Genomic DNA, 12,500 nt, shown 5'->3' on the forward strand with positions numbered 1-12,500 from the left:
ACATTATAGGCACTACATTTTCAGAAGAATTCTTGACGCAGACAATGAGCTGAATCCCAAAACTTGGCACCACATACTGAGCCAAAATGTGTCAGAAGCAGTAGAAAGTAATCGTCTCCTGTGCAGTGGTCGTTAAGGATGCGTTGATGTAGTTGGAACAGTCACGCAGAGAGTTTCTCCTGCAGCCCAACAGACCTTAATCAACCCAGGATGTTAAATGATTCATGGGGAAATTAGTATTCTGCGCGTACTGAAGCCCCTGCGTGTGTGTAACGAGTTTGCGGGGTTCAAGAAAACACATGCGCAATCACGCATGCGCATATTCGCACACAGAACACACAAAAGGTGGCATCTATCTGCCAGCCTAGTCTAGGCTATATATTTGTGGTGTTGAAACTTTTCAGCCACCCATGAAATAGATGCTATTATTCTGTCAGCCCTAGTGTACCTCCTCTCACTGGGGAGCTGTCCTTTCAGCACCACACAACACAGGGAAACAGTGACTCACCATTCAGCACATCATACCACAGCAAGCCGGTGACTCACACAAAACGAAATAACAATGCAGCTCATTACCAGACGAGTGGGCGCTCAGGGAACTGCCCTTTTGCCTCGTTTACCATTGTCTGTATTCTTGATATCTGTCTGGTTCATATACTGTACATTCTGTTGGACGAATGTTTGACCTCAGGAAGGCTGAGGCTTGTCAGGATTTGTCCTGATAAACAACCTGAGATGCTACAAAATTGGCTTTTCTTCACTCTGTTCGTCTTTGTGTGGTAGGAACAGTGTGCTCCCCATCACTCTGTGCCAACACTGCCCACACTAATTAAAGCACCTGTGTGACCTGTGCTTCCTATATAGATGAAACCATGTAGGGGAGCCCTGGGCGCAGCCATAGCTGAGGTGTCACATTAAGCGCATATTGACACCTCAGCATTGATTGCCTATACACCTGGCTACAGGGCACCTCTCTCAGAGCGCTGCCCTGCAGGCAATCGTGGCTGCAGTGTCGCTGTATTCAAACGGCTCCGCTTGACACCGCAGCTATGGTTGCTGTTCTGCGGATTTGTCTACAGCAGTGGTAACCAACCTTTTCAAACCCAAGAGCCCATTTTATTCCCAATTGTAAGCCATGATCTACCACTAAAATATGTTTAAAAAAAACACTTGTTTTTTGCGATTTCTGACAGGCTCAATGCATGTGCACACATCCAGACAAAGACTATAGTTTAAGAATAAATTCTGATAGTTATATAATTAATGCCTAAATATTAAGACAAATGTATTAGAAATATACATAATTTATACAATAAACATATTTGTTATTTTGTTTTTAATAAAACAAAACAAAAAGGACATGAAATGAATTGCTTATACAGCACAATATTTAGTTTCTCAGTTCGATGAATATTCACATTTACAGATGTTCAAATGAAAAATGCATACATGACCATATATTTGAACAGATATGGTGACAGATACAATACTCTCAGGGTCAGTCCACCTTTAATGAGACTGCTGTGACTGCACATTATCTGCAAGCGTTTTGAAATCTGGTTCATAGTTAGTGATTGCCAGTCTGAGGGTGACATTAAGATGTGAGTCAGATATACGAGTTCTAAGTAATAATGTTATTATTTTCATTTGTAAAAGGTCATTTCACATAAGTAAGTGGAGCCAAAGTAGGCATGCAGCTTGAGTGCACACGACACAATCAGGGATACTTGTCTCTGCTCACCAAAGTCCTGGTCTCTAGCTCTGCCCTGCAGTTGGCAGTCATTTACTAGTTCAGAAATCTCCATTTCATCCGAAGTTTTGTCCCCAAGAAAGTCCTCTTTGGTGGTAAAATCAGGAAAAACCATTCGGACAAACACAGTTAGATGGGCGGTGTCCGTGACATCAGTGGACTCGTCAAACTGAAGTGAAAAGTATTCACATTTTGACAAGTCTTTGAATACGTTTGTATCAATGCTTTAATTTCCTCCTTTTTTTAAAGGTTAGAAAACAAGCAGTCTGCCGTGACATTCAGCAATTCTTTAACCATGTCCCATTGTCCCCGTTCGTAAATGGTTTCTTGCGCTGAGCCAAAACATGGCTAAGTCGAAAGGATGCATGCATTCCTGGTGGAAATGATTATTGATTATGATTTTTTTCCGCCGGACCCTCCATAGTCAGAGTAGAGTAGTCACTGCTTGCCTGTGTAGGTATAGTAGTGACTCACTTGAGTGAGAGGCTGTTTAGCTCTGTGGGTTTTTATACTGTTCTGTTCTGATATGTATGACTATTATGCACAAGTTGTGCATCACAACACGGGGGTTACCGGAGATAGCGGTCAAACAATAGAACAAACGCAGTTGATGGCCCAATACACATGTCTGGGGCCATCACTGCAAGCTATTTAATTCTAAATCCACGTTCTGTGTATTGGTAGTGATGGACTGGCTGCCTGTCAGTCTGACACCCGCTTACTCCGGGATCTACTTGAATGGCTCGTGCGAGCTACTGGTAGCTCGCGAACCCCTGGTTGGTTACCCCTGGTCTACAGTATATGCACACCCTGTCCATGTTAATTACATTACATTACATTACAGTCATTTAGCAGACGCTTTTATCCAAAGCGACTTACAATAAGTGTATTCAACATAGGTAGGGAACAAAAACTACTAATCACCAGAAGTCTTTAGTGCATTTTCTGCAAAAACAAGCAACCAAGAGTATACCTAGCGCTAAGGTAAAAGTGCAATATATCAGCTACCTATTTCCTTAAACAGATGAGACAAAATAGCTAAATCAAATGAGCATGAGCTAAAACAATTAAGTGTATCGACTAAACAAGATCCAATAAACAATACAACAATAGAAAACAAGCGTTCGTACAACTAGTTAACAACAAGTAGGTCAGGCAGAGAGGAAGGGTAGTGTTTCCTGAAGAGGTGGGTTTTCAACCTGCGGCGAAATATGGGCAGTGACTCTGCTGTCCTAGCATCAGTGGGAAGTTCATTCCACCACTGTGGGGCCAGAACAGAAAAGAGTCGTGACCGTGTGGATCGGCCAGAAGGACCCTTGAGTGACGAGGCAATCAGTCGCCCCGAGGTGGCAGACCGAAGTGGTCGGGCAGGGGTGTAGGCATCGACCATAGCCCGGAGGTAGGAAGGAGCTGTTCCTTTCACTGCCCTATAGGCTAACACCAGGGTTTTGAACTGGATGCGAGCCGCTACGGGGAGCCAGTGTAGAGAACGGAGAAGGATGGATGTGTGGGAGAACTTGGGGCGGTTGAACACCAGACGAGCCGCAGCTTTCTGAACAAGCTCCAGAGGTCTGATGGCAGATGCCGGAGCACCAGTTAATCAAAGGCCAAAGTGTCTAGACATATCTACAAATTAACCAAAAATAATATGCACCAAAATTTAAATAATTGCTCCTACTGTACACCATCATTAACTACTACTTCAACTATACTTGCTCTTGCCTTTCTTCTTACATTTTAAATACAATTTCTACTGCCAAATAACATACATAATACCAAATAGACAAACAATAACATACATGATGCCAGATAATCACAAATAAACAATCTTTCTCGTGTGTTCTGTCAACAGAGGAGCAGAGTTTCACCCCTGCATCCATACCTTCAGCTCCAGTCCCGGCTCCAGCTCAGTCTCAGGCCTCCAGGACCCTGCTCCCGAAAGCCAGCCAGTCAGGCCTTCGCCCTCCAGGCTTCACCTCCAGCCGTCTTCCCCCGGGCCGCCTGGCTGCCTTCGGCTTCGTCAGGAGCTCCAGCGTGTCTTCGGTCTCCTCTGGCCACTCTGCTGACAGCACGCAGAGCGACCCCTGCAGGACTGGAGTACCAGTCCACCGTGAGTACACCTGCAGTCTGTTATTACAACACATTCTCACACATAGGCGTCAGTTATTGCCGCTCTGTCATTTTCACTCCCTAATGCTGCCTAACTAAAAGGCAAGGCACGCATTGGAGCTTCATATCCTATTCAAAACGAGGGTTCACCAAGCTGCCTCAGTGGCTTACCTGGTACCAATGCTTGGTCAGTAATCCCAACTTCCCGTGATTGAATCCCACCATGGGTACGACATTAGTTTTTCTCTCTCTTTGCATATGTGATGGGAACTTAATACTCATAACAGAGACTTTAAGAAATAATCGAGGTAGAGAGTGAACTGAACCAATGTCACGTTTATTACAAGGAACATGGTCTGTACCAGTCCAGGGAGGTGCACGGATGCCAGCCTCCCTAGCTGTAGACATGAGTCTCTCTTATACACAGTGAAGAAACAGAAATACATTTGAGGTGTGGTCAGTGGACATGGTCAAACATGGGTCTTGGGTAAGAATAGGTCATCTTGACAGACAATCAACAGGTGGAAGCCTTGCTCCAGGCAGTGTAGTATTTTCTCCCACTACAGTCCGCCATTTCAAATATGTAAATTAAATTCCTAATATTAATTTATACCAAGGAACATGAGATACTATACTGTCTGCAAATTTACTACAAAAAGATGACTTATATATGGACTATCTCCTAGAGTAAGAAAGGTTTACATTTAAGTGTATTCAATGTCCACCCACATGATAATTTTCTTTTTATTACACACAACTTCTGATGGCTGGTAGGGGCGAAAACCCTTTTCCTTCTTATTGGGAAATTCCAACCTACGACCCTCGATTTGTCTTGAGCGATCACTCATAAGCCAGCATCAGGTGTAGTCTTTTTCCGTGGTTCTTTCCTCCACGCAAATGTTCTCCTCTCCTTATGTTTCTGTCACAAGTTGTGGCATGGCATTTTAGTCTTTTTTCCCCATGGTGGGCCCAGTATTTCGTCTTTATCCGGCTCCCATCGCTGTCACTGGGGGGTGACTGCAGGGATTGAATGCGTGTGGGCCTTGTAGGGACGTCTGGAGTCTCTGGACGGACATGATGATGTGGCTTGGCTCTCATTGGTGTCACTGGCCCATGTGACATATTTATATGTCTGTCAGGTTTTCTTAGAGGGAGAACAACTTGCAGGTAATTTTGTTCACTTGAATTATTTCCACCGTGGTTAAAAAGGTGGTTATACAAAATTCATTTCAATATTATTATTAGTATTTTACATTAATTGTCTTCAGCTTCAGCTTGTTATGTAGACAGCTCTAGAATTGCACTTTATGTAGTCATAGCACTTTATAGTACACATGTATAATATATTATATAGTATAGTATGTATAGTTTACATAGATACTCCAATGTTACGTTCTTAGTTTACGCATGATTCATGATAACTACTTTTTATACATGTGATGTATGCCATGCTTTTTGTTATTGCTTAATGTAAGTCGCTCTGGATTAAGAGCGTCTGCTAAATGCCTAAATTGTAATTCATATAACACTAGACTGACGTCAATGTATGTGTGTATATTTACTCATCATACAAACCCAAATCCTTTTAGTGCTTTCTCCGGTTGTCTTCATTTGCTTGTTTGTTTTTTCCCTTGTTTAAACACATCTCCTGATATGTTTCTCTTAATTTATTGGATTTCAGAGCTGGAAAAAACAAAACAGCACACTGCACCCTATTCTAAAACATTTGTTCTATACTTTTCCCCCGATGATAATACATAATTATGATTTTTTTTAAGATCTATCTTGATCACAGTTGATCACAATCTTTCACAGTCTGATTTCTGGTTAACTCCCTCTCTTATGGTTATTAACTACATTGACAGGTTACACATTATTGCATCTTGACACTGTATTTCATCAAACTAGTGCACTATCCTCCTTTCAATACAAATATTTCAATAATGTATGAGATCGTGTGGGAGTGAGTGGGTTCTTACCTTGTCGATGTAATGTCTATAGATACTCATTTTTCCCTTTGTCCTTCCTCCTGTAATTGCATTGTATCACAACACTCTTCCTAGACGAGTTATTCTAAGTTTTTAGTGAGTTAGTCAATATCGCCATATTAACCATGCCATGCACACTGGGAAAGGAAGATATTCATTAAATTGTCAACACATTTAGACCATCTCATTGATTCACCATCCAGTCCTGGAAAGTAGGAAAGAACAATTTTCATTAGAATGACTTCACCTAAAAATAACACTGTTGTACACAGTGATACCTTAAAACATTTTACTTACTTATAGGCCTACTCGATAAACATCACATTCCACACATACCCGGGCCATTCATTCTCCACACTTGCCACTGCGTAGGTCTTCATTCTACTTCGCTCCATATCACACCAAATCTGTGTAGTGGCCTAACCCATAGGTCGCCACTTGACCCCCGGCTGGGCCCCACCTGTCTGCTTAACTTGGTTGGTAGGGTGCTTCCTTTTACATGTGTCACAGACACTCTTGTTGTCACAATTTCTTTTAGACTGGTGACCTGATTTCATGCCCCCCATGAAGACAAGTTAATGTTACCTAGTTAGGTTGACATGACAACCCTAGGACCCGTAATTGCTAGGACCCTTAATTGGCTCAAACCTCCCCTGTCAGCCCATATGAGACCTTCTTGCACCAAGATGCTCCCCCTAAATGGAACTAATAATGCACACAGCTATATACTAAGAAAAAACTGACTGTTACACTCATGTGCAAAGCTATACCATCCTATGCCTAAACTCTTTATAGATCATACATGATGAATTATTTTGATCAATAACTTTAGTTACTTAAATACAGTATATGCTATCCTTTTCTCGCTAATCACTCAACTAACACTTACAAATACTTAAAATACTTACAAATACTTAAAATACTTACAAATCCCTAAAATGAATTAAATTAAAATGTTCCAATTCTTAAAATGAATTAAATTATGTTCCAATGCTTAAAATGCATTTGAATTAAATTATGTAATGAATTAAATTATGTTCCAATGCTTAAAATGAATTTGAATTAAATTATGTTCAACTTAAACTATACTTCTTAAACTATACACTTCTTAAACTATACATGTCCCCCCTCTGAGCACTTCTTTCGGATATAGATAGAATTTATCCATAGAATTGCTCATAATTGCTAGAACCATTGCTTTACTTTAAACATTTTTAATATTACCTAAGCTATTTAACAGCATCAACATCCTATTAACACTAAGCTATTTTACCCTATTTGTCACTTCCTCCTGCCAGTCTATCTATAATTGAAACAACGTGCTAGGTATGTTTTGTGCACGCAGATCTGCTATTTTTAAAAATCCTTTTCTATCTTTCGGTACATTTTTTTCCCTAACTTCAAATAAAATGATCTCACATCTATAGAGCAATAAACTAAGGATAACCTAGAAATGGTTTTTAACTGTTAAATCTTGTTCATTGAAAATAGCTGATCCGCGGGTTCACTACTGATTTCTTAAAATAAAATGCTAGTATTTACATGACTCGTAACTCAAAATAGTATTTACATAATGTTCTCTTTGTTAAAATAGTATTTACATGACTCTGCTGTAGGTTCTCATTGTTAAAATAGTATGTACATGACTCTGCTGTAAGTTCTCATTGCTGTAGATGGTTTACACTATTATTGATATATTTATTGATATATAAATAAACACCATGATCAACTAGACATTCAAATTGAACCTCATAGCTTATCATACAAATGTGTATGCGTCTTAATTAATTGACCAGTATGCTTGCTGCTTGATTGTTTGATGGAAAGTCCAGACAATAAAAATCCTTCTTTCTAAAGTCCTCCTCCGGCACATAATTGCATGGACAAGTCCCTGTCTGAAACAAGGATGCCGGCTGGAAGCGACAACTGTTTACGCCCCTTTTTGGGATATTACAAGCCATATTCTATGTACAAAGATGAAGCTCGCACTTTCAACACTGGTAGTGTTGCTAACAGTAATGAAAACACAATCGGATTCAGAAATCCGGTTGCACAGGTATCTGACCATTGTTTATACAAATAGGAAAAAGACTGACTACAATGCAACAGCAGCTGTAACCATGCACCGTCAGTGACAGTGCATGTGTGTATTACGCTATGTTACTGAACTGTGGAGTATGCTGCACTTTGTAAAAATGGCAAAATATAACTCCTAACGTTGTTGACATGGGACTGATAGATCCCCCTGACTTATTTACAAAATTATTCCTGCATCCCAGGACTCATTACATTGATAATCTATTTACATCACTGCTTGGAATCAAGAATATAGTTAAGTGAAATGCCTGACCACGATCTCTAGCTGAATAAAGTGAGGTAGGAGAGGTATTAGGTAAATGTTGACTACAAAAATGAGCCAACAGGGCATTTGCCATGAGTGTGAATTATCCAACTATTAGGGGACCTTCTCTTGCCCCCCCCCCCAAACACTGATGCCTGTCAATCACACTGCTACTCTGAAATGAGGGGTGCAAATGGACACCTGGTTGGCGTAAGTGACATGTCATGCTGTGAAACTCTCCTTAAATTAGAAAAACTCAACTGAACTAAAACTGACCAATATGAGCCCCCACTGTTATTTTAACAGCTGTGATCGGGCTATTTCTGCGGACAAGTTTACATTTTGCGTGTCCCACACATTACTTATGTAACTGAAAAATGCCTATGCTATCTTGCCTTAGGCGTTGGGGGGCTGGTGAACTAGTCAAGCCCACTGATTTAGGTACCCCTTGATATGCGAGTCTTACTTACAATATGAGATACTCAGTAGTATACGGTATCTATCTGCCTGTGTTATATATATTCTTCAGTGCTCCTGGGCACGCATGGGAGGGAGACATGACGTCATGCCATCCACTGTTGGTGACAACAACTTATTTCTTACTTTACTGTTCCATATCTATGTCGTAAATTACCTATTTTGTTTAAGGGTGCTACAGTAGTATTTACGCATTTTAAATCTACATAATTAGTCAATGTATAAAGTCGAACCTTGTGTGCTCATGCCAATTCTTTATCCCTATTTGCATGATGTCTCTGAGTGGCAATTGACCACTCTGCATTAAACATTACATAGGGAATCATCCCCTATTTGGCTGTGGGGTTGTCTGATTTGACCTATTTGTTCATTAATATTACGTTTGAATCAAGACCAATTTACTACAAAATGAGTGAGTCCTTAAACTCCCCTCATTCAATTGTCTGATATATTATTGACTATAGGACAGTTGTATGATCATATCGACATGCCATTCCTTATCCAAATCAAATCACCAGTATCTCATCTAAAACAAATATGACATGTCAGCTAGCAATAGGCATAGTGCTGGTTCACGTAAATACTATACTGCATGTCATCTCAACTCACAAGCCAAAGGACAGTATCCTGTTACCCACGTCGCAAAACTGCTTCTTTTAGGCACCAACAATGTCAACGCCGTCACCATGCACCAACGGAGGTGACGAAATCAACACCATGAATGACGCCAAGAGACTGTGGCCCCTGGGTTGCTGCTCACCACAATAAAGTTGAATTGAAGTGATCAGCTATCCAAAATGCTGACAAGAAATAGCACTTGGCTCATATGCCACTTTACTCACCCAGTCACTGCGAGACCACCAACGCAAACCACCATCACAATCGCACACCGCCCCAAGAGATGCTCAGTGTTCAATCACATGAAAGGAAAAAGAACAATCATTAGTTCATCAAGCCTGGAATGTTTCCTTTTTCACATAGTCCTCCATTGTCCCTCTGTCCGAGTGCCTCCTGTCACTCACGTGTCCATGTTCACAAAATGTCACTTTTCGGAAAACAGTCCTTTCCCGTGTGTTGGGCCCCAAACCAACACATGCATATATCGTTCAAACATCAAAGTGCGGAAGCAGTCTACTGACTGTACATGTGACTTATTGACCTCTCTTTTAGCAATCGTGCGATGTGATAAGTGGTGCACTCAATGGTCCAGCAGTACCCAGGTTACGCAAAACACAGTACTACTCATTTATATGTCTGGTGAATCAACTTGGCCAATAATACCCTTTACATATCTAATTGCACGTCACTCACACTAACGTATGAGTTCTGTGTCTCACTTCAAGTTTTCTCATGAGGGAATTGCGCTTGTCCATATGATCAACTCAACACAACTTCAAACCATGTCTTCCCTAATGGATGACCTGTCCGTATATGGGACCGTAATACGCATGTAGTTGAATACTGTAATTACTGGTTACTGTGTAGATTATGGTTATTACAAATCATACATTAACCACTCCAGCCCTATATACATTTTTTTCCATGTTGCAAATAACTAATTTACAAGAACAACACATTGTGAGCTCGTAGATCTGCTTATTTTACAGTTATTTTATAATTAAAAATGAGACATTCTGCTAAATTGTTTTAGTTTTATAGTTTCTTAAATACAGCCACAGCTAACACTAATTTACTATTAAGCCTACATTTGAATTCTGGACATTTACTTGCTACAGAGTATTCCTATATCGTGTATGTATAAGTAACACATTTCAGAACCTTTCTCCACCACTCATATTACTGTAATAATAGACTTATTTACACTCACCAGACTCCATGTGTGGCCACTCAGGGCAGCTGCTGTCAATGGTGGGGGAGAAGAACGGGGCTACTTAACACAAACAGGGGTTCCTGTCTTGACTGGGTAAAACTACGATGACAGTTACAAACATTACCTATTGTAAGGAGTTACTAATTACCTATACATTTCATGCTTTGAGTATAATTTTGCCTATCTATTTAGTCCAAATATAGAAAGTGACAAAGCACAATTACACTCAACTTGCCGTGACTCTGGGAAATTGTTATATTGTCATTACATTTATAATAAGACGTAATAAGATAATATATATGACCATGATGATCAGCTAACCACGTTACTGTTTGTTAATTACTTTGAATACTCGGACCTTAAAACAACCCTACTATTAACCATTACTACTATCTAAACCTGCTATACTGCCAACAAGACAGCATTTACTGGGATGTGCGTACCGGTAGACCTGCTATTTTCTGAGACTGTCTGTCTGCCTGAGTCTGCCTCTGACAACTGCTAACTGCTGTTCACTAACCATGGGTGGTGACACTAAACTGAAATACCAGGACTACATTCTTCATACTTACTTGTTCACAATGCCACATTTATACTTTTTATACTATACTAAATCACCATTTAACTTTTTACAAAAAAGTATTTTCCGTTCATCCACACGTACGTGTCCACACACTTCCATTCCATACTCAACATTCCACATTCCACATTCCACATTCATACCTGCTGCTCGAGTCTTACGCGTTACCAGAACCTATGAATTAATCTCATATACAATTTGCTGTTTCACCATTCTCTTTTAATCTTCCCTGTGGGCTGTTTGGTCCCAACAGGAGAGAAAAGAAAGAAAATAACGGTGGACGCTGTCTGTATGATTTCCTATGCTATTCCCTATCCTACTGATATAGGCTATAGTTTCTCTATATAAATGTCTATGAAAGACTGTTACCACTCGGCAACGATGAAATACGATGAGGAGGGACTGTCACCACTCCTTTAAATACGATGAATACGATGAGGGACTGTCACCAGCTCTTTTAAATACGATGAATACGATGAGGGACTGTCACCAGCTCTTTTAAATACGATGAATACGATGAGGGACTGTCACCAGCTCTTTTAAATACGATGAACTAGTACTTTGTACGGCTGTATCTCTAACGACACAGCCTCAAAATACAAAATGTTGTACATTGAGTCAAAACACTCTTACCCCAAAGTTCGTTTAGGTGTTGTCCCTGTCGGACCAGCATCTCAGATCCACATGCACAGCGCTCTCATCTGAAAAAGAGAATGCTGACGGACAGTAGAAACACGCCGCTCACATGCGCCATAATTGTGATGGGAACTTAATACTCATAACAGAGACTTTAAGAAATAATCGAGGTAGAGAGTGAACTGAACCAATGTCACGTTTATTACAAGGAACATGGTCTGTACCAGTCCAGGGAGGTGCACGGATGCCAGCCTCCCTAGCTGTAGACATGAGTCTCTCTTATACACAGTGAAGAAACAGAAATACATTTGAGGTGTGGTCAGTGGACATGGTCAAACATGGGTCTTGGGTAAGAATAGGTCATCTTGACAGACAATCAACAGGTGGAAGCCTTGCTCCAGGCAGTGTAGTATTTTCTCCCACTACACATAGTTTCTGAGGTAAGGGTTAGGAATAGGATTAGGCATATTTCTGTGAGGTTAGGATTAGGGATAGGTTTAGTTTTTGTCAACATGCAAGGTCAACAAGGTGTCCCAATGTGTCAAAACTCAGGGCTACTGACAGAGCTGCATGCCTTGGGAGTGAGAACGGGTTGGTTATCCATGTGTTGTTTTCTCACATGTTCAAGATTTGCCAAAAACATTCCGAATTAGCAGATGTAGTTGTACAAGCTTGCAGCGTGGCATGAAGTGACATGCTGTGGGCTTGTATATCTGTTTTTTTTTTATTAGCAAACGCAAAAGTCAAAAATATTTTTGATTGATTGATTCATTGATTGATTGAATACT

The 12,500-nt window shown here is 40.5% G+C and overlaps 1 protein-coding gene across 1 annotated transcript in view; it reads left to right on the plus strand.

The window, feature by feature from the left end:
* Positions 1 to 12,500, plus strand: part of mtus2a (microtubule associated tumor suppressor candidate 2a) — a gene marked incomplete at both ends in the record, with an annotated part of 66,891 nt that overhangs the window by 15,051 nt on the left and 39,340 nt on the right. Inside the window, one exon of the mRNA XM_079509071.1 lies at positions 3,603 to 3,860. Within this exon, the coding sequence (XP_079365197.1) occupies positions 3,603 to 3,860 (258 nt within the window). The remainder of the gene's footprint in view (positions 1 to 3,602; positions 3,861 to 12,500) is intronic.

This window comes from Electrona antarctica, assembly GCF_951216825.1.
Source record: "Electrona antarctica genome assembly, chromosome: 8".
Lineage (NCBI taxonomy): Eukaryota > Metazoa > Chordata > Actinopteri > Myctophiformes > Myctophidae > Electrona > Electrona antarctica.